Genomic DNA, 19,467 nt, shown 5'->3' with positions numbered 1-19,467 from the left:
ATAAATCTATGTCAAATCATGCATTCAGAAATCTGCAAATTATTTTTATAGGTGCATTTGTATTAGGCTTTCAAATGTAATAGCTTTTCTCATAATCACAACTTATATTGTAAACTGTTAGGCACTCTTGCCAATGCATCCACAACCTGAGAACGGATCAGTTCACACCATATAAAAACAACTGTGTTTGAAAATTGTGAATAAATGCAGTTTACCTTTTCAATCAGACCTGGATGAACAGAATCACAGTGGTGAAATTATATGCAAATGACGAGGCCCTTCATTCCTTGGCTTCCTACACAGTGTGTCACATTGTGTTCCAACCCCACTTCCTCCTTTATCAGAAATGAAAGGCTCAATTTACGCAAACATTCAAACGAACGGAACTGCTGAAGGCCGGGAGGCGGTATTGTATCTGGTGCAAAGGCCTGACAGCTCCTGAAATGGTGGCTAACTGGAAAGTAATCAAAATAAAAACCTGAAAGATTCACAGAAGTGTTATGGCAGGGGTAAACAAAATGTGCAGGCATATTCTAAATGACAGTGTCAGACATTTTTTTCCAAACTCCTCGCTCAAAAAAGTGCTATTATTATGACTTTTATTATGATTATTCTTATATAGTTTTCTTATTTATGAAATGGGATTGAATGGGACAGTTCATCCAGTTACATACATAACTGATGGGATGATTATTTGTAGATGACAATTCAGGGGTACTGTTTGTAAATAACTGCTGTGTACATTATATTTCATCCCATTCATTTTTTCCCAGTTTTAGAATGCCAAATGTATTTATCAGCACCCATCAACTGTCTGAAGTCTGGAGACCGCAGACGAGTGTGTGCTGTGCTCGTCCGAAACGTGCAATGTCAAGCATTGCGTCTCACCACACCACAGCCCACCAGTCAGAGATGGACGAACAGTGTGGACATGGAGCTGAACAGGCAGACTCGTCGGCGCCTGATCAACCGACAGGGTCCATAGAGAATGATGAGAAGTGGATCTCTGAGGAATGAACCCTCCCCAACCCCCGGGACAGTGCACTCACCAATTATGCCCCATCTGTCCCAGGTCCACTGAGCTACTCACCCCAAATGATGAGATTAATTTGGGTCCTCCGGCCTCACTCTATGTTAGCCGTTAGCGTTGTTAACCAAACTACACTGATTTAATGGGGGGTGGGAATCATTGCCCATGACAGATATTTAACAACTACACTAGTAATACACTTAATATGTTAATTTGCTTTCATAAATACACATCTCGTAATCAAAACCAATAAATAGTATTCGACCACTTGTCTCATCAACAAAAAATAGATGCGGATATAGCTACTGTTGCTGGATGCATTTAAGTGGCACTTCTCAGAATTGCCTGGCGTTTGTCCTTGTCCTCTCAAACTCTATAAGCTTCTCACCCACATATTCAGGTTCAAACACGCAACCCTGAATCAAACAAATTGGAACTCTGCATCAAATCTCAACTTTTTTTTTGCAAAGATTATGCTAGGGGCCTTTTCCAAGCAACTGCTAGCATGATCAACTGTTGTGCAACCAGCAGTATTAGCAGTCACAATGTACAATCACATTTATACTTATGATACAAATAAAGTGTTTAGGTTTTGCTTATTCACAGTGTCTTTTCTAAAGAGCTGTCTATTTATCAAATGTCAGCCCCTATTAGTGTTATTTGGCTAAAAAAGCTAATGGCAAATAAAGAGTGAGCTAGCTACATGTACTCAGGGGTGCTTGAGCCCAACATGTCCCCAATTTATCACATAATGTGAGTATGGTGAGTAGGTCAATGGACCTGGGTATAACAATTTATTAAATTATCCCTTTAAGTACCTTAAGTACATTTCAACTAAATGCTGCCAGTGTACTTTCAAATACTGCCTTAACAATCAACATCCGGTGCTCCAGTATGATTAATTGATTTATTCCGTCAATCCATCAATTAAATGCCTATTTTTAAAACAACAAACAGAAGGAATGGGTGTGAAAATGATTAAGTACAAGCTCACACTGTTCCCCGGCATTACTGCAGGCAACACAATAGCAGTAGCTATTCAAGGTCAGCATACACACATAACTGAACTGAATCCTCAACAGTAAGTTTCCTAATAGGTCTTATTTCTGCAGTGAGCATTTTTAGTGCCATGAAACTCGAAAGATAAGTTCTGCAAAATTCTGAAACTTGTCTTAATGTTTTAAAGATATCAGAAGGCTTGGCTGGCAGGCTTGTCCACAGAAGATCATGTTTTTACATTACATTACAGATGATTTCATCCAAAGCGACTTACAGTTGATTGGACTAATCAGGGTGAGGTTAGGGGGCTTGCTGAACAGCTGTATGGATCTTACCACGAGGCCACAGGCTACCCCTCCAAAGTGTTTAGTGCTTCCAAGGTTCTGGGTTTGGTCCACTTTGGTCTTATTATAATGTAGGTGTTAATTTGTGACCCTGATGAAGGATTACATGACCTGTACCAGAACACTAAAGCAGAGTATGCTGGCAGGAACGCGTTACTGACCAAAGACACATTTTGGAACGGTGCGGGGGTGGTCACATGCATGGAGTGGGGGATTACTGCCCCTTTCAGCTGCTTCCTGAGGTGCGGGGAGAGTAGGAAGTGAAATTGAGAGAAATCATAAACAAAAAGGGACCATTCCAAAAACAAAAGTAGGGCACATGGCGGCAGTATTAGGTAAATTCTATTTCTTTATTAGCGAGCTTAAAGCTCTCTCTAGCTTTTACAGTATATTGCTCATGCAATGCGAGCAGCTGTGTAAATGGGTAACTGTGCTGTGGTTGAGAGTCCATGGTCCTGCAGCCCTCCATGGTAGAGGACACACCGGCTACAGGAACATGGGAGCCACTCACTCTCACTCTCCCTGTCACAACTTTCATGTCCCTGTCACAACCTTTCTGCTCCACCACACCCTTCCATATGTCACAGGACTCACAAATATATTTGCCACTAAACTTTGGCAATAAGATACTTTCAAAGAGAAAGATAATAGCTTATTATTATTTGAGACAGATTACAGCATGTTAATTGAGACCGATTTCACCTTCACATCATCCAACTGAAGGAAAGCCTGCAAGATGCTGTGAAGACCACCGCATTCTTAAATTTCTAACTGCTTTTGTTGGCAAACTCATACAGTCCAAACTTATGGGGAAAAAGCATTTGAATTGCTGCTGGAAAATGCATTAAGATATGGTGGTTTTATATTTTTAGATTCTGAGTCATGCTAACAACAATGGCGCTGTGCTATACCTCTGCAGGTTGTCAACAGCAGTAAAGTGGCTCCGCTAAAGAGATTGCCTTAGCAAGCAGACCTCTGCCCACTGTCAGAATATCCTGTGGCACAGTGTTAACAAAGTGCTAAAGTGCTCCCATGAAATAAGGGTTGGAATCCTACCAGAGCTACTCACAAATAGCCTCAGATAATGAAAATGTAAAATTAAATGTATACTGTACCATTGTTAATTCATATGTCATCATGGTCTCACATTGTACACTTTGCTTGAGGAAACGCAAATCTGTGAAAGAAACATGGTACAACCTTTTGTTGCTTTTATTTTGGGAAGTGATTCAATTTTTTTAAGAAGAGAATCACCTGACTTAACATTAATTTTCACCAGTGCACTGATGATACCTAAATTTATATTTCCTTATTCTCGGATGACTTGGGTCCTCTGAGTTCCTTAATCCATTGTATTGAAGATACAGTATAACATTATGGATTCCCCACAACTTTTTACAACTCAACAGAGATAAAACTGAAATTCTAATCCTTGGCGCAAAGGCACAGAGAGAGAAACTTGGTGGCTATCTTGACTCTTTGTCCCTGAATAGCAAAGTGCAAGTTCAAAATTTAAGAGTAATCCTCGACCCTGACCTAACTTTGAGGCACGTTAGAAAAGTGCAGAAGACAGCCTTTTATCAGTTAAAACACAGTACTAAAGTGCAGAGCTTCATTTCACAGACCGACGCAGAGGAATGTGCATACTTTAAGCAGGCTATATCATTATAATGCCATTTCTTCAAAGACGATTGGTCGTCTGCAGCTAATGCAAAACACAGCAGCATGGGTTTGAACAAAACCCAGAATGAATGAACATATTAAACATGTCATGAAGTAATTAAACTGGCTACCTGTTAGCTCCAGAATGTTCAGCCTTTTGTTAAGGGAATTTAAATGGTTTTAACTTGACTGGTTTTGTTTAGATTTTATGGTATAATTTCTGTGCTTTATTTATTAATTTATTAATTATTATTATTATTATTATTATTATTATTATTATTATTATTATTATTATTAATATTATTAATATTATTTAATCTGTTGCATATCATACAGTAAGCATAACATATGATTGACTGATTTATTTGACTGACACACACGTGACTTTAAATGATCCAAAGCTGGGTGTCAACATTTAAATTAAATTATTGGTCTCGTCTCACATTGACATCATCACAACAACACATGCATTTGGAACCGGCACTATGCACACAGTAATTTAATTTGAGTTGTAACATGACCCTACCTTAGCGCAAGAGGAGGATCATTAAATTGCAACTTGATCCCAACATTCCACTCCTTATGCAGTCCCAATATCTGATCTCTTACTCAGCCATCCAACATCCTAATCTATAAAAATGCCTGTGAGCCCGGAAACCATTGTAAGAGAATAACCAGAAAATAACAACAGAGAGAATAACCAGAAAATATCAACAGAAAGAATAGCCACAAACTAACACCAGCAACTCAATCCCTCATGTAAAAAAATATGCATCACAAACTAAGCACTTGAGAATAGCTCACTTGAAACATTGGCGTAAAAAGTGGGATGTGCCCATGTTGTACCCATACTATTCCCATAATGAGCCCATACTGTACCCATAATGTGCCCATAATGTACCCATAATGCATCCATACTGTACCAATAATGTGCTCATACTCTACCCACAATTTACCCTTACTGTAGACATATTGTCCATAAAATGCATCCATACTGTACCCATAACGTACCAATAATGTACCCGTAATGTCCCCACATTGCGCCCATAATATACCCACACTGTAACGTTAATGTATCCATAATGTGCCCATATTGTCCCCATAATGTATCCACGCTGAACCGATAATGTACTAATAATGTGCCCATGACATGTGTGTGTGTGTGTGTGTGAAGGGTGGAGGTCCTCACTAGTGTAAAATGGAAAAGGATGCTTTGCTCTGCAGCTGCAGTCGTTAGCAGCGGGATGGCAATGCAGAGAGAGCAAGGGAGCGCACGCCTGAGTCAGCCACCTGTCATGTTAACTGCCGGGGACACAGAGAGAGGGGAATCTGGAGCCATGACCACACGCCAATCATCCTGAGCTTAAATCAACAAGCTCGATTCCACAACAAGCTTCACCTCGGGTCAATTCGGGAAAGCGTGCAATTTTAATCCGCGGGATCAGCCGCCTTCCCTGAGCTGGGATCTGTAGATAAGTGACAGGGAACATGTACTCCTGCTCCCTGCTGCTCAGCCATGCCCTTTACTGATCACCCCGTGGTTAATAACTCTCTGAGCCATGTTTTACACTCATCCATACGAGACCACCGTCTGACCTATTGTTCAGTCAAGGTGACTGTAAGTCAGGTGTGTACCATCGCGTTCAAAGACAGGGCCGCTGCAGGTGCAGGTTTTCGTTTCGGACCAATACTATGACACCTGATTCAACAAATTAAATAATCATGGTCTTCAATGAGGACCTTGATAAGTTAAATCAGGCGTCTTAGTGCTGGGATGAAACAAAAACCTACACTCACCCAAGCCCTTTTCAGAGGAGATCGGACACTCATGCTCTAAGTAATCCATTTAATTTAAAGAGCACCCTTCTAAAAAGGCAGTAGAAAGTAACAGTACTGACCTGATCAATATTCTTCACTCACACGTACCTCAACAAGCACAAAACACCTGAAGGTACAGCTCTTTATACAACTTTCATGCTGCACCGTTCCCCTCCTCACCGAATGGTCTGACACACACTCAATTTATCTGTGGAGTCACTGCTGCGAAATGTGCTGAATAATTCAGTATAAAAGCTTTTGTTTTACAGTTATAGTCAGATCTGAAACAATGGGTGCTCAAAGACCACTTACTTGGTTTTATGAATACAAGAAGTCTTGAAAATATGTATATGCTTTCAGAGAAAAGGAGAACTTAAAAAAAAGAAAAGAATGCATGAACTGCAAGATATCCACAGACAGAAAGTTTATGAAATACTATACCATCAAATATAAAACTATAGTAACTCACTTTCTTTAAAAAAAAAACTATATATGTTCAAGAAGGCAGAACCTTCTAGTTCTCAGCTCATGTTTTGTGAATCTGTGCACTGTATTGAGCCCCGTTTTGATAGAAATGAGTAATTTTGGAACTGAAATGTATGTAGGTAACACATTTTAAATATGCATGATCCAGAAATTGCACTGTGTCATTGTTTCCTGTGTAGTTGCACGTGCTTTCTACCCACTGCGGGTGCTTTGTGAATCACACATAATTTTTCTTGCTACTGGAACAGTTTAGCAGGCCCTAAAGCATCACAATCCTTTTGTGGATTTCCTCCAGAGTCTAATAAGAGCTAAAGCACATGCATCAGAATTTATCCTCTGTAATAAGCTAACAATCAATCACGAGAATTTAGTGTGCAATCTCACTCATTTATTCCTAAACGCTCCTAATGCAGCTCAGTCTTTGGAAATAATGTCTGCGAGACAGCTTCACTAGAGCACAGCAGGGCTCTGCCCTACCACAGTGCAGTAGAATGGTGCACTTAAAACTAGTAGGATTTTCCTGGTCTCACTGCAGCTAAGAAGACACTTGCCCAAAGGTGGAAACCACCTGTCCTGGTCTCACTGGCTTTCTCCAGATTATTTACATGGAGGCATCATCGCTCTGATTCATGGAGCCAATCATGAAAAATTAGATGCCTGGCATTCGGCAGCTGGTGCAGTAAGGTTTATATTATGATTTCAAATGTATAAAAAATGCACTGTGAAATAACCTGTTTAGAAATTTTTTTGAAAAAAAAAAAAGAAAAAAAAGAAAAGAAAAACTAGTCGGTAATTTCACACAGAGGCATTCCGGCTAACAGTGCTGAGAGTTCCAAAGGTCTAAAAGCCGATGACAGTGCACAGCTGGTAATCATGAGATCGATAATCACAAAATAGCCTCTTTTTTTCTGGGCTTCGGCTGACACTTTTCGCAAACTACGGCATTGTGGTCGCCGCAAAATGAGTTCACATCAGCTGCCTGCCAATATGGAGGGCAGAAACCAGCAGAAACCAGGGGTGAGGCTACGTCCCGGTAAAATGCAGCAATCTGTGGGGGACAATGAAGCCAATGTGACTGCCGGGGACAATGTAACTAATGTGACCAGCAGGGAGAATGAGTCAATGCAGAATTCTGAGGGCTGAAATGATTTCAAATCAGCTGACTTTCTGGGCATTTGAAGGCAACAGGCAGGATGTCCAAAATTCCCTTCCTCCTCTCTTTCCAGGAATTGAAATGCTTGTCTTTTGACGACAGACATCTATTAGTACAACGCACCGGTATCAGTGATTGCGATTAGGACAATTCACACCATGAGTGAGAATGCATTCTAACCTTCACTATACAGAGAAAATACTAATTTGCTACATTTATTTCTATACATAGAATCTAACAGTTTATGAATAACGTTGGAAATATGCAAAGTCAGCATCTGATAAAGTTTAGTTCCGAAAGGATACGATTGGCATATTAGCAATAAGAAGAAAATAAGGTTTAAAACATGTTACATTTATCAAGGTAAAATAGAGATGGAAAAAGCTTTATTTTTAACTTTCACTGTGTTACTGAGAACATGACCCACACCCTGTCAGCATAATGGATAATACATTCCCTTAGCTGAGTATAGAGCAGGCTGTTCTCTCTCTATAAGAATACTAATTTCTCCAACAATAGCACACTGAACAGAGAGAAGCTTATCCGTTATTAGACTACTTTGTGCAGCCTAGTGAATCGCACCCAGGGTAGAAACAAAGCTGACAAGTCCCATTTGTCAAAAAGCGGAGCATTTAACAAACAATATGAATCACCGCCCCTGAAAAAAGATTCATAATTCTGCGATAGGGGTCCAATTCTTTCATGCAATTGCTTTTATTAAAAGACACAGTTTAATAAAGCTCTAGTTTAATTTCCAACGAAAGAATCTCATATGTATTCTATATCATTCTCATATAAAATATAGTTACAGACCATGCATGACAGACAATCCATTTTCTTAATCAAACACCATCCAATCTATTCAGGTAGCTGAATTTATTTTTATCAAAGTAAGACTAAAATGAAAGATCTACAAACAAAATAAAGTTTAGGAAAAGGCTCTATCTGCCCCCTCCACTGGGGCAGATATGGCCCAGTTTTTCTGAAGTTTTAGAAAATAGAATTTATAATTGTGGAGGAAAGAGATTGCAGATCAGTGTTGAAAAACCTCAGACCGCCCATTATGACAGTTTCGAGACTCATTCCAAACAAGCACTATCGTTCTTTATCATTCATAATACTTCCAAATAAGAAGTGTTTCTCTGTTCACAGGAAGCGTGTGGCCATTAAGCTTAATTTGTGTGGAATATAACTGTACTCTTTCACAAGATGGGTGAGAACTTTCCTCTTTATATGTGAGAAGCATAACATTTTCCACCTAACTTTTTGCAGTATCCTAGGCTAATATGATAACAGCAGACTAGCTGTTGACAAGCCACCATGTCCTTGATGAAGTGGAAACTGGCTTTAAGGGAAAAAAGCTGTGATTACCTAAAAGGGAAACACAACAGCTGCCCTCTAAATGCATTAAACGTGTTCAAAAGCCATTTATGTGCTGACACAAATACTCAATATATCTAATACTGAACTGGTGGTAAAAAAAGATTCTTCTGTTTTAGTTGTTTAGCCTTATTCAGCGTCAGGGTCTTGTTTATCAAGATATACGTAAGTGGACATCTTGCTGGATACATTGTTTAAAATTTCAAGCAGCAATTGTTACTAAGCCAAGCTACACAAATTTGGATTTTTGGAGTTTAGCACTTACGGCATATGATAATACTGTGGTCCGAAACATTGTTTCAAACTGTAGTATTGCATATATAGTTATTGTAGGATAAATATTGAATCGCCCTTGCAAGAACACAATGAAAAGCCATATATGGAAATTTATATGTGGCACATATAGTGTAGCACTGGAAGAAACTGTATTCTTATCAGACACCAAAATCCATGTAGTACCGTTCATATGGCTCCTGCATTTTCTATATAATATACTCTCCATCACTCTTTGCCATCTGTGCATAGATTTAGCATAGCATACTATTCAAAGCCAATGACAGTTAGACACACAGACAATAATTTATGGCTTTTGCCACTTGCACCACTTTAATATGTAGGCAGATCTAAGCAGATGATAAGCAGTGTGTGTGTGCGTGTGTGTGTATGTGCATGAGTGTGTTTGTGTGTGGGTCCAAACATACCAGCATCAGTCCGTGTTGCTGTAGGTGTACCCACAACTCAACATGAGAGGACCATAATCCTGTGGCACTTTTGGTGTTCAGCCAGAGGTCAGATGCAGATCGCGGATACAGATCTGAATGTTTATGCTTGTGTGCCATGTGCAAACATGCAAACAAAGAGAGAGAGAGAGAGCTTACAAATGCAGTCCCCAGAAAAAAGTGGAATGGCCTCTCAGTGTCCAATGGTGCCACGCAGCTGGGTGAAATTGAAGGAAACTAAAAACCCTTTTCATCCTGTCACACATTCTCAGTCAAACCCGCATGACTTTAATGAATAATATGAATCCAAACAGCTTGCCCTTAATCGTCTGATACGCTGCTAGGAGTGTTCAATTCCATCAGATTTCCTCACACTGAATTATAGCCAGAAATTGTCAAATCTTAAATGACATGACCTAGCACAGTCATTAATATTAAACACGGTCACTTTTCAATATGGTTCCATGAATTGGCTTGAACTAAAGTAGTTGTTAACTAACTCCTACTCAGAAGTTAATCTGTACAGCTTTATCACTGCATTTGTACATCATTAATTAATGTTAACAACTACATACATTCGTTATATTGTAATTAAAAAGTAAATGTATTTGTTAATGGTTTACTGTAACTAAGTTAATTCTACGGTTGGAGAATGTATAAATATCAATAATGTATAAATATACATATCTTGCGTTAGTTAGTTGTTAACAAATGCATTAACCAATGAAAAGCTTAAGACTCTCATCCTTAATCAATGTATATCAATAAATCATGTTATCAGCTACATTAGTAAATGCCAATTTGTGAGCCTTATTGTAAAGTGTGAGCTTTCTGAATCATTTATAAAATGTAAAATCATGGTGCGCAGGCCTGTAACTGAAAGGGTGCTGGACATGGAGGGCCTTGGTGCTGAAAGGTTGAGAAGCCCTGTGTGACTGGGCTGAGGGTACCCCGCACACAAGGCCAGGTGACTGAGGGAAGGAGGGACGACATCTGCCACACACACCCTCAGAGGGAAGAGGGTTTAATCTGCTTCTGATCTCTGTAATGGCTTCCAGGCAAGCTGAAACGGGGGTGCTGGGTGAATATGAATGCATAATTGTCTCATGTACGAGCACAGAACCTGGCAGGTTAATGCAGGGCACCTGTTGCTGATGGAGGCGATGCAAATTTCCACAGACGAGTGTAATAGCACACAGAAGAAGAGGGAAATCAAGCTAAGTAAAGGTTATGAATCTCCTGCTTGGTATTGATTTCCTTCAGCCAGAGTTTGACTGCAAACGGCAGAGAATTCTGACAGAATACTAAGATCAGTCACTGGCTCTGGTGACTAGTCCTGGTGGACAAATATTAGGGTTACACAAGCTGTCTGTGACACATATTTGCTCAACAGGCCAATGGATTCTCTAGGAGCCTGCAATTATGTTCCCTTGAAATTTAAAAATAAATAAAAATAAAAATAGGGATAGAAAAAGAAGACGTGAAGTGGCAGGATTGAGTGGATGGCCAAATAAAAGCCTGATTACACTGAACGTATTAATGAATGACAAAAGATTTTTTAATGAATAGCATTGTATCCTTGTAATTTATGCTGGATTTGCTACATGTGCACGCAGAAGCTAAAAAAGCTGCCTTGTTTTCCTAAAAGAGAGACAGTCCACTGCCCTTATGCATCTTTCATGCTTTATTGCCAGGGGAACGCAGATAGAGCTGGGATCACAGCACATAAAAGAGCACTGGTGGGGAACCAAATCCCTGGCCATAAGGGCGGATTCATCCACGGGCTGAGACCTGGCTTCCATACATGGACCAGCCGACACATTCTGCACAATGGAATTTCATTTTTCAATTTTCTCATGGAATCTCTAAAGGGGCAGAGATAAACGGAACCCTCTTCCATACATGCATTATACTGTATTTACTTTCAATTGCAAAGCCCTGCCCTCCTGCTGGCAGAAATAAAAGCTAAATACTGAGATACTAATGCGCTTTCACACTCTCAAAAGATAGCCCGGCTTTGCTGGCAATGAACACACCAAAACAATGTACCAGGAAGCTGATAGCGACTGAGATTTGCATACAAATTCAAGCTGATATACAAATGCAAATCCTAGCAGTGTTTTCAAAACAGATTTCACTCCTTCTCACACATACACACATGCACACACACAGGAAAATGCACCAATAATATATCTTCCTAAGACCTCGCAGTAAAAAAGTATTATAAAAAATTGTGTATTGGATGACAAAAACAAAATGTTGCAAGGAAAAACATTTTTATTGAATGTCCCTTGCAGTGTGGGTTTCAGCATAGCTGAATATTTGGTTCTTGAGATAACATCCAGTGACTCATGTCCCCTACAGGGGACAAAAATGCCAGGTCTTAGGAGGATATGTAAAAATGCTATTACGCATGTTCAAATAAGACTCAATATGATATAACTTCAAGCATGTATTGTAGACACAAGTGCGCATCTGTACAACAGCAGCACTGCAACAATACTACAATACTGAGACAGCAAGGATGTACTGAACATACCAAGCTCAGTGACAACAACACACTTAATTAGCTACCCCTTCATGGTCCATAAGAAAACCTCATCTTCCACAGCTTAACCCTTATAAGGTCTTCGGGTCTGTGGGACCCGTTTTCAGTTTTTAGCTTCAGAAAAATGATACAAATAATTATTTTTTCGAACTAAGATTCATTGGCCTTGGCTCATTTTCTTTGAGGAACATGAATCAAAAAATATTTTCAATGACCCCCCCCTGTATACCGCCCCAATAAATTTATATTACATACAGGGTCTTCGGGTCCACTGGACCCGGGGCTAGTGAAAGTGTGGAAATCATAGGTCCTGTGCATTTTCCCTTCCTCCTCTCTGGGCCTGTGTGTGTGTGTGTGTGTGTGTGTGTGTGTGTGTGTGTGTGTGTGAAAGAGAGAGAGAGAGAGAGAGAGAGAGAGAAGGAGAAGGAGAAGGAGAGGACGAGAGTAAAGCAAGTGAATGGGCCCTTGGTGTGAGCACCCACAGTGTGCACCCACTGTTCCCGCACAAGGTCGCAACATTGTTGCAAAATTGGAGCACCCAACACTATCTGCACCCATATTCCCACACATTTCACCCTCTAGCTTGCGGGAACCAATCTTGGGGACCAGTCCCTATAAATACCTCTGTCAGTGTGGTTCCATACCACAACTGATCAAGATGGCAAAGCGATTCTCTGTTCAGACTGCCTTACAGTTGATATTGGAAGAGACAGAGGATTTTGATGGTGATGCAGGGGAAGAAGTTTCAGAATGTGAGGATCACATTTCTGAAAATTCAGAGTCTGACACTGAGTCTGAAGAGGAGGATGAGCATCAACCAGCTCTGAAGCGTAAAACAGCCTCAGGACCAGCCCTTCAGCAACCAGGACTATGTGATCAGCCAGGAACAGCCTGTGAGCAGCCAGCCCCAGGACCATCCAGCGAGCAGCCAGGACCAGCCCGCAAGCAGCCAGCCCCAGGACCAGCCCGTGAGCAGCCAGCCATGAGACCAGCCCATGAACAGCCAGCCATAAGACCAGCCCATGAACAGCCAGCCATAAGACCAGCCTGTCAGAAAGCTCCGAAACGCAAGCGCGCCTCAGGACCAGCCCGTCAACAGCTTGCAAATGACAACATATGGATGTCAAAAAATGGCAAAATTGAATGGTCTTCCTGCTCAAGAAATAAACCCCCACGCATGGCTGCCAATGTGATTTGGATGATACCAGGACCTACACGCATGGCAGTCACTCATGTACAAGACATCAACTCTACTTTTGACCTTTTCATGCCATTGTAAGGAGGATTCAGGAGGAAGGTGATTGTGCCACATCCTCATCATCTGCATCATCTGAGGTAAGTGTTTGATGCTGTTGCAGTAAAATAATAATTTTTTCTCTGAAAGAGGAGTGTTAGTAAAGATCTATCTTTTCATTGTTCTAGATTTTGGCCGGCAGCAATACAAAGAAGCGCTGTGAAGTGTGTGGCCCCAAGATGGACAGGAAAACACCCAGTGCAAGAAGTACATATACAATACACATACAGTGAAACTGTGGCCCTCATGTGTGGAATAGGCTGGGATAAAAATGGCTGTATTCAATGGGGCTAATGGGTGTTATGTGTATGTGTTATGTTCAATGGGGCAGACAGGTGTTATGTGTAACCTGGCCTGAGTAGGTTAAATTTCTAATGAAATTCAAAGAAATAATACATTATAGTTTTAGAAAAACTTGCCTCATTTGTACTTTTGTTGATTATATTCCAGTAAAGCCTGTTTTGTGATTCATTTCTTATTTTGTTACACTTTGATTAAAAAAATAAACAAAAACGAGTGCCATTTCAGTTCATAAATGTGATTTAACGAAGGTAAAGGGAACAAATTTAACATATGTGTTGTTTATATTACTTGCAATTGGGATGAAGTAAACATTAGCTGAGTATTTTAACAAAAAAAGGTTTGATTGTGTTGAATTAAAAGCCCCAAAATGCTATGGGTCCACTAGACCCGGCAGGACCCCCTGTGTAACAAAAAAACGAAGATCCTATAAGGGTTAAAGGCAACCTTCATGAGAAATGAATCGTAGAGCAACCACAAAAGCAGAAAAAGCACCCATAGAGACCTTGAACCCAAACAACAACCTTGAGGCAGATTTAAAAAAAAAAAAACATCTGATCATGAATGGAGAGCATTAGATTTGTTGCCAGTAATGGTTCTACAAGTCTTAAAATAGACATCTAATCTCCGGGGTCTTTCAGAGTGTAAGGAATAGGGTCAAATATAAAAGCAGTCATGGCACGGTCAGAAGTGATGTACGTGTACCTGGAAAAATGCACTACCCTGCGAAGGGCTGAAAGCAGGGGGTGGTCAGTGACTCTTACCTGACGGATTGAGCAGTCTCCAAGTGATGGATGGATCCGGCCTCCCATTGGCCAGACAACTCAATGTCACGTTGCTACCCTCGTTGACAGTGATGTCTTCTGAAACTTTGTAAATATTTGCGGGAACTGGAACAGAGAATGAGATCATCTGTTATTATCGGTCAAATAAAGTAGCCCGGAAAAATGTCATGCTGACATTACAAAAGCGACACATAAGAAACACAAGGGTGACAGAACTGAATAAGTTATCTTTTCTCTGAGGTTTCTTGATGGTTATTGTCATGCAATGCTATGTGATACTGTCACCTTGCAGGATATCAAGTCTAGCTTATTCCATGTAAATTGAATTACACATGCAAGCTGGTAATCCTCCATACCTTCCATATTAAAATCATGGTTAAAAAAACACACACGAAAAAAAGAAAAAACACTGACAGTGTGCTTCGAATGACAACATGAACCAGACACTCTTAAAAACACCAACACAAATAAATTACTCAAAACTGTGTGCTTGGTCAGTACTGAAGCTGATCAGGGCTGGGCTGGTTTAATACTGAGGCTGATCAGGGCTGGGGTTGGTCAGTACTGAAGCTGATCAGGGCGGGGCTGGTTTAATACTGAGGCTGATCAGGGCTGGGGTTGGTCAGTACTGAAGCTGATCAGGGCTGGGGTTGGTCAGTACTGAAGCTGATCAGGGCTGGGCTTGGTTAATACTGAGGCTGATCAGGGCTGGACTTGTTTAATACTGAGGCTGATCAGGGCTGGGGTTGGTCAGTACTGAAGCTGATCAGGGCTGGGCTTGTTCAATACTGAGGCTGATCAGGGCTGAGCTTGGTTAATACTGAGGCTGACAGGGCTGGGCTTGGTAAGTCTGAAGCACAGCAGGGTTGGGATGGTGTGTGCTGAGGCTAATCAGGGCTGGGCTTGGTTAGTACTGAAGTTGATCTGGGCTGGGCTTGGTTAATGCTGAGGCTGATCAGGGTTGGGCTTGGTTAATACTGAGGCTGATCAGGGCTGGGCTGGTTGAATACTGAGGCTAATCAGGGCTGGGCTTGGTTAATACTGAGGCTAAGCAGGACTGGACCGGTTCAGTCCCGAGATCACCAGGTTCTCAGTTAAGCTCTCTGGTTATAAACCTACCTGCGTGATACATACTGCATGTCATGTTTAGAGCAGTGTTTGCGCACATACATGGTTCCCATCACTCCTGGCCACTGCAACCCAACTCTTAATAACCACACACCACTTTGGTTCTGATTTATATCACAAGCAAACAAACAAGATGCCTGACCAAAATAAACAGACCACATAAATCCCAGAAGATGCACAACTTTATGGTTTAGCATTTCAGAGCAGGAGTAATTAATCTAAATGCCAGTAAATAAACAGGGAGAAATGATTCATATATTCCATTTGTAAAACACATCTGGATGGATGACATGCAATATGTGAGTCATGCATTTCAGTTGGACACCTTGAAAATCATATAAATGTTTGCAAAAAAAAGTGTTTCTTTTATTTTTCACAAAGCGGCTGACACCATGGTTGTTTTATCGACCAATAACTCCCAAAATGATAGCACACAAAGATATTTTACAAGGTAGATAAATCATAAGTAAAAAAGAAAAAATGTATGAGACGATAAGGGTGATGAGAAAGGACGAGGCAGAGAAAGGAAACTTCTTCTTTTTTTTACATCTGGAACTCTTATCTCTTCTGGGCTCTGGTCTTGATTTTGTGTGAGGAAGGGGAAAGATTCTTTTTTCAGGAGCCTTTTGCCGTGTGTTTGTGCTTCACTCCTCTTTCATCTCAGACCCCTGACCCCTTTAGAACCGCTCCCCCCTCGCGTGTCTGGGGCTTACTTAGGAAATAAATTGATTCAAAATGTAGGGGCAGCTTGCTAGCCTCGTTTTATTTTCTCATCTAACCGTTACTGCCATGACAACCAGGAGCTCCAAGTAGCTTGTGTCATCGCGGAAAGTAAACATTAGGCCGAACGGCGGCTGCCCAGCAGAGTGGGGATATTTTAATCAGCCTTTAGACGAGTGGAAAAAGGAGGATCACAGTGGGGTGACAAGACAGTTCCCTGAGGAAGGGTTTTGGGCGTTATTCTCCCCAGCCTCCCTGCTCCACCGTGCGTGTCTGGCTAAAGGGAGACGGGGCTGCCACTCCACTAACCGGAACTAAAAGATGTCTGCGCACCAGGACCGAAAAGTGGTGGAGGATGGAAAATCTACGCTGGGCCTCTCTGCTCCGCTGTAGAAACCCTCAGCTGGAGGAGGTGAGAAAACACGCAGAGGAAAGGCGAGTACCCTGGCCATAATCAGCCAGGCACTGCTGAACTCCTGTAGCTTCTGCGCACCACTAGATGGAGGGGACGCATATGTTCATCCCTGTGACAGAGCCCTTCACATTGCACGTGACAGGAGCTGGGTGCTCAGAGGGTTCCGTTGAGGAAACCCGCGTGTTTAACTCGCAGTAACATGAGCGAGAGTGAATAATTGAGCTTGGTGTGGATCCTCTCCACTGCGAAAGCACCCCTATGAAATATGGAACAATGCACATTGCATAACCTCACAATCATACGAAATGAGATTCGACTGAGACTGATATTTAAAGATAATCATGCAGAAATGGGTGAGCGGGAAGAACTCACAAACTGAGGACAGCTGAAAAAAACATTTTAGCACAGTGTGGCGCGGCTGCTTGTGTTAAGACTCAGTAATCCGCAGCTGTGTCTTAATGTAATTATACAAACATGCTGGCAGACACAAATTGGAACAAAGCCTTGTTCTTGGTTACCTTGGATATAGTTACCAAGGTAGTAAAAATGGCCCCTCTCCTTTATAACCTTAAAGTTGTGATAATTATTCAAACAATAAAGTCAAGCTGCTGCATAAATTAAATTCAACAACATTTTCCACCACTTTGATATTTGAAACAAAAACAACACCTTCCTTTCCCTAACCTCATTATACATACAATGCACACAAACACAAGGACACAAATCCACACAAAATGTATCTGCATAGAATAATACATTATGTAATGCTAAAATCATGGTGGTTTGAAGAGTATACCTGAACGAATGTACACACCAGAATAAAAAAATATATATACACCTATATATTATTTTAAGGGTCTGGTAACATTGCTGGAACCAAAAAAATAACTTGCTGGCAAGCTCAGCAAAACAGCTCAACAGGATAATGCCTGCAGTGCATTATTCCCACTGGATTACATTATAGACCACACATGCACAGTCAGTCCAATGAATAATAAGCACAGACTAAGCTTCTGTGCTGCAGTTCACAGCAAATCGGTCACAGTGAAAACACAACAGCCATCTCATTAACAACATTACTGACAAAATATTAAGCTTAGTAAAAAAATAATAATAATTCTGCCGTTTTGAATTTGCATTTAACCTAGAAAGCGGCTTTCCTGTGAGGATGTGGATTGCTAGATTTAATAGGAAGTGAGCAGAACTATCGAGGAATATGAATGTCCAGAAAATTATGAATTTGGCTTATTACCAGCTAAACACAATTGCAAATTGATTTTCCATATCTCGGGCCTGCAGTTCCAAATCCACAGATGCACAGCAGTGACAACAGCAGAAAGCAGATTATATATGCCCCTCTTATGGAGGGAGTCTTACAGACACATTCTCTGAACTATTCTATCAAACATATTTCTTGGAGAGCACTGGCTAACAGGTGTAAATATGGTTAAATGCATACGTACTGTTTTGGCACTGTACTCCAGCACACTGGATTTGAATAAAGAAAAGACAACACCTACACCTCAGAGGGTTCACCGCAAGATGCAAAACGTTGGTAAGCCTCAAGAAACAAATGGCCAGGTTCGGATTTGCTAAAAAATAGAACAGAAAACGGTAAGAAAATGGTAAGTTCTGGAACAAAGTAATTCAACGAGTATTAACCTGCACCAAAGTGATGGATAGAGGAAAGTGTGGAGAAAGAAAAGGAACTGCTCATGAACCAAATGACCTCCCATCTGTGAAACATGGTGGCTTGGACATGCATGGATGCCACTGGACCTGGCTCACTTGTCTTCATTGATGATGGGACTGCTGTTGGCAGCAGCAGGATGAATTCTGAAGAGGACTGAAAAAGCTTATCAGCTCTGAACCAACAAAATTCCGCAAAACTAATTGGATAGCAGTTCATCCTGCAGGAGGACAATGACCCCAAATACTTAAAGGCAAGCTGAAAGGGACGTTTCAGAACTAGCTTCCGTGATATGGGACATTTCTGAAGTAGGGGAGTTCATTTGCTTGATGGGCAGGGGGGAAAAAAAAGGGGGGGGGGGGTCAAATGAGGATTTGTGGCAATTTGTGAAAAGGATATTGATTGGAGGGGAACGGAAAAATCGACAGACATTTGATCGATATACACTCACTGAGCACATTATTAGGTGGACCTGTACACCAGCTTGTTAATGCAAATAATCAGCCAATCATGTGGCAGCAACTAAATGCATCCAATTAATGAAAATGCTCACTGAAAGTACACTTTAATATGTGTCCGTATAGTTATTACAGAATTGACAAAATTGAGAAAAAACTGAATTTTGATCTCAGCTTGTCTTTAAAGCCAGCAGCAGTTATTTGGGGCCAAAAAGTGTAATGTTCTTCGCCCGCCCTGAATCCAGCTAAACGTGCATTTCACTCCTCCAGCATCTGCTGATGTCTACGGGCCATAGTCTTCAGGCTGTTATCGATTGCAAAGCATTTGCTACCAAGTACTAAATAAGCACATTTTCTCTCCTAAAATGGGAGGACTATGTATAAAAATGGCAGCAATTCTTACTCGGATAACCTTGCATGGATATAAATACTCTCAAATTAAAGGTATTTATTCACAGTCTAACCTCATAGTCATTGTTCCATTTCAAATCTGGAGTACAGAGGCACGAATTAAGTCACTGTTCCATTGCTTTTGGAC

The 19,467-nt window shown here is 40.9% G+C and overlaps 1 protein-coding gene across 3 annotated transcripts in view; it reads right to left on the bottom strand.

The window, feature by feature from the left end:
• The window catches only part of lsamp (limbic system associated membrane protein), an 883,637-nt gene that overhangs the window by 75,799 nt on the left and 788,371 nt on the right, over window positions 1-19,467 (bottom strand). For all 3 annotated transcript variants that reach the window (XM_061216950.1, XM_061216949.1, XM_061216951.1), the window contains one exon: window positions 14,498-14,623. In XM_061216950.1, the coding sequence (XP_061072934.1) occupies window positions 14,498-14,623 (126 nt within the window). The remainder of the gene's footprint in view (window positions 1-14,497; window positions 14,624-19,467) is intronic.

Source organism: Conger conger, chromosome 13 (assembly GCF_963514075.1).
Source record: "Conger conger chromosome 13, fConCon1.1, whole genome shotgun sequence".
NCBI lineage: Eukaryota > Metazoa > Chordata > Actinopteri > Anguilliformes > Congridae > Conger > Conger conger.
The sequence above is the reverse complement of the archived record's forward strand: the minus strand, read 5'-3'. Positions and strand labels throughout refer to the sequence as shown.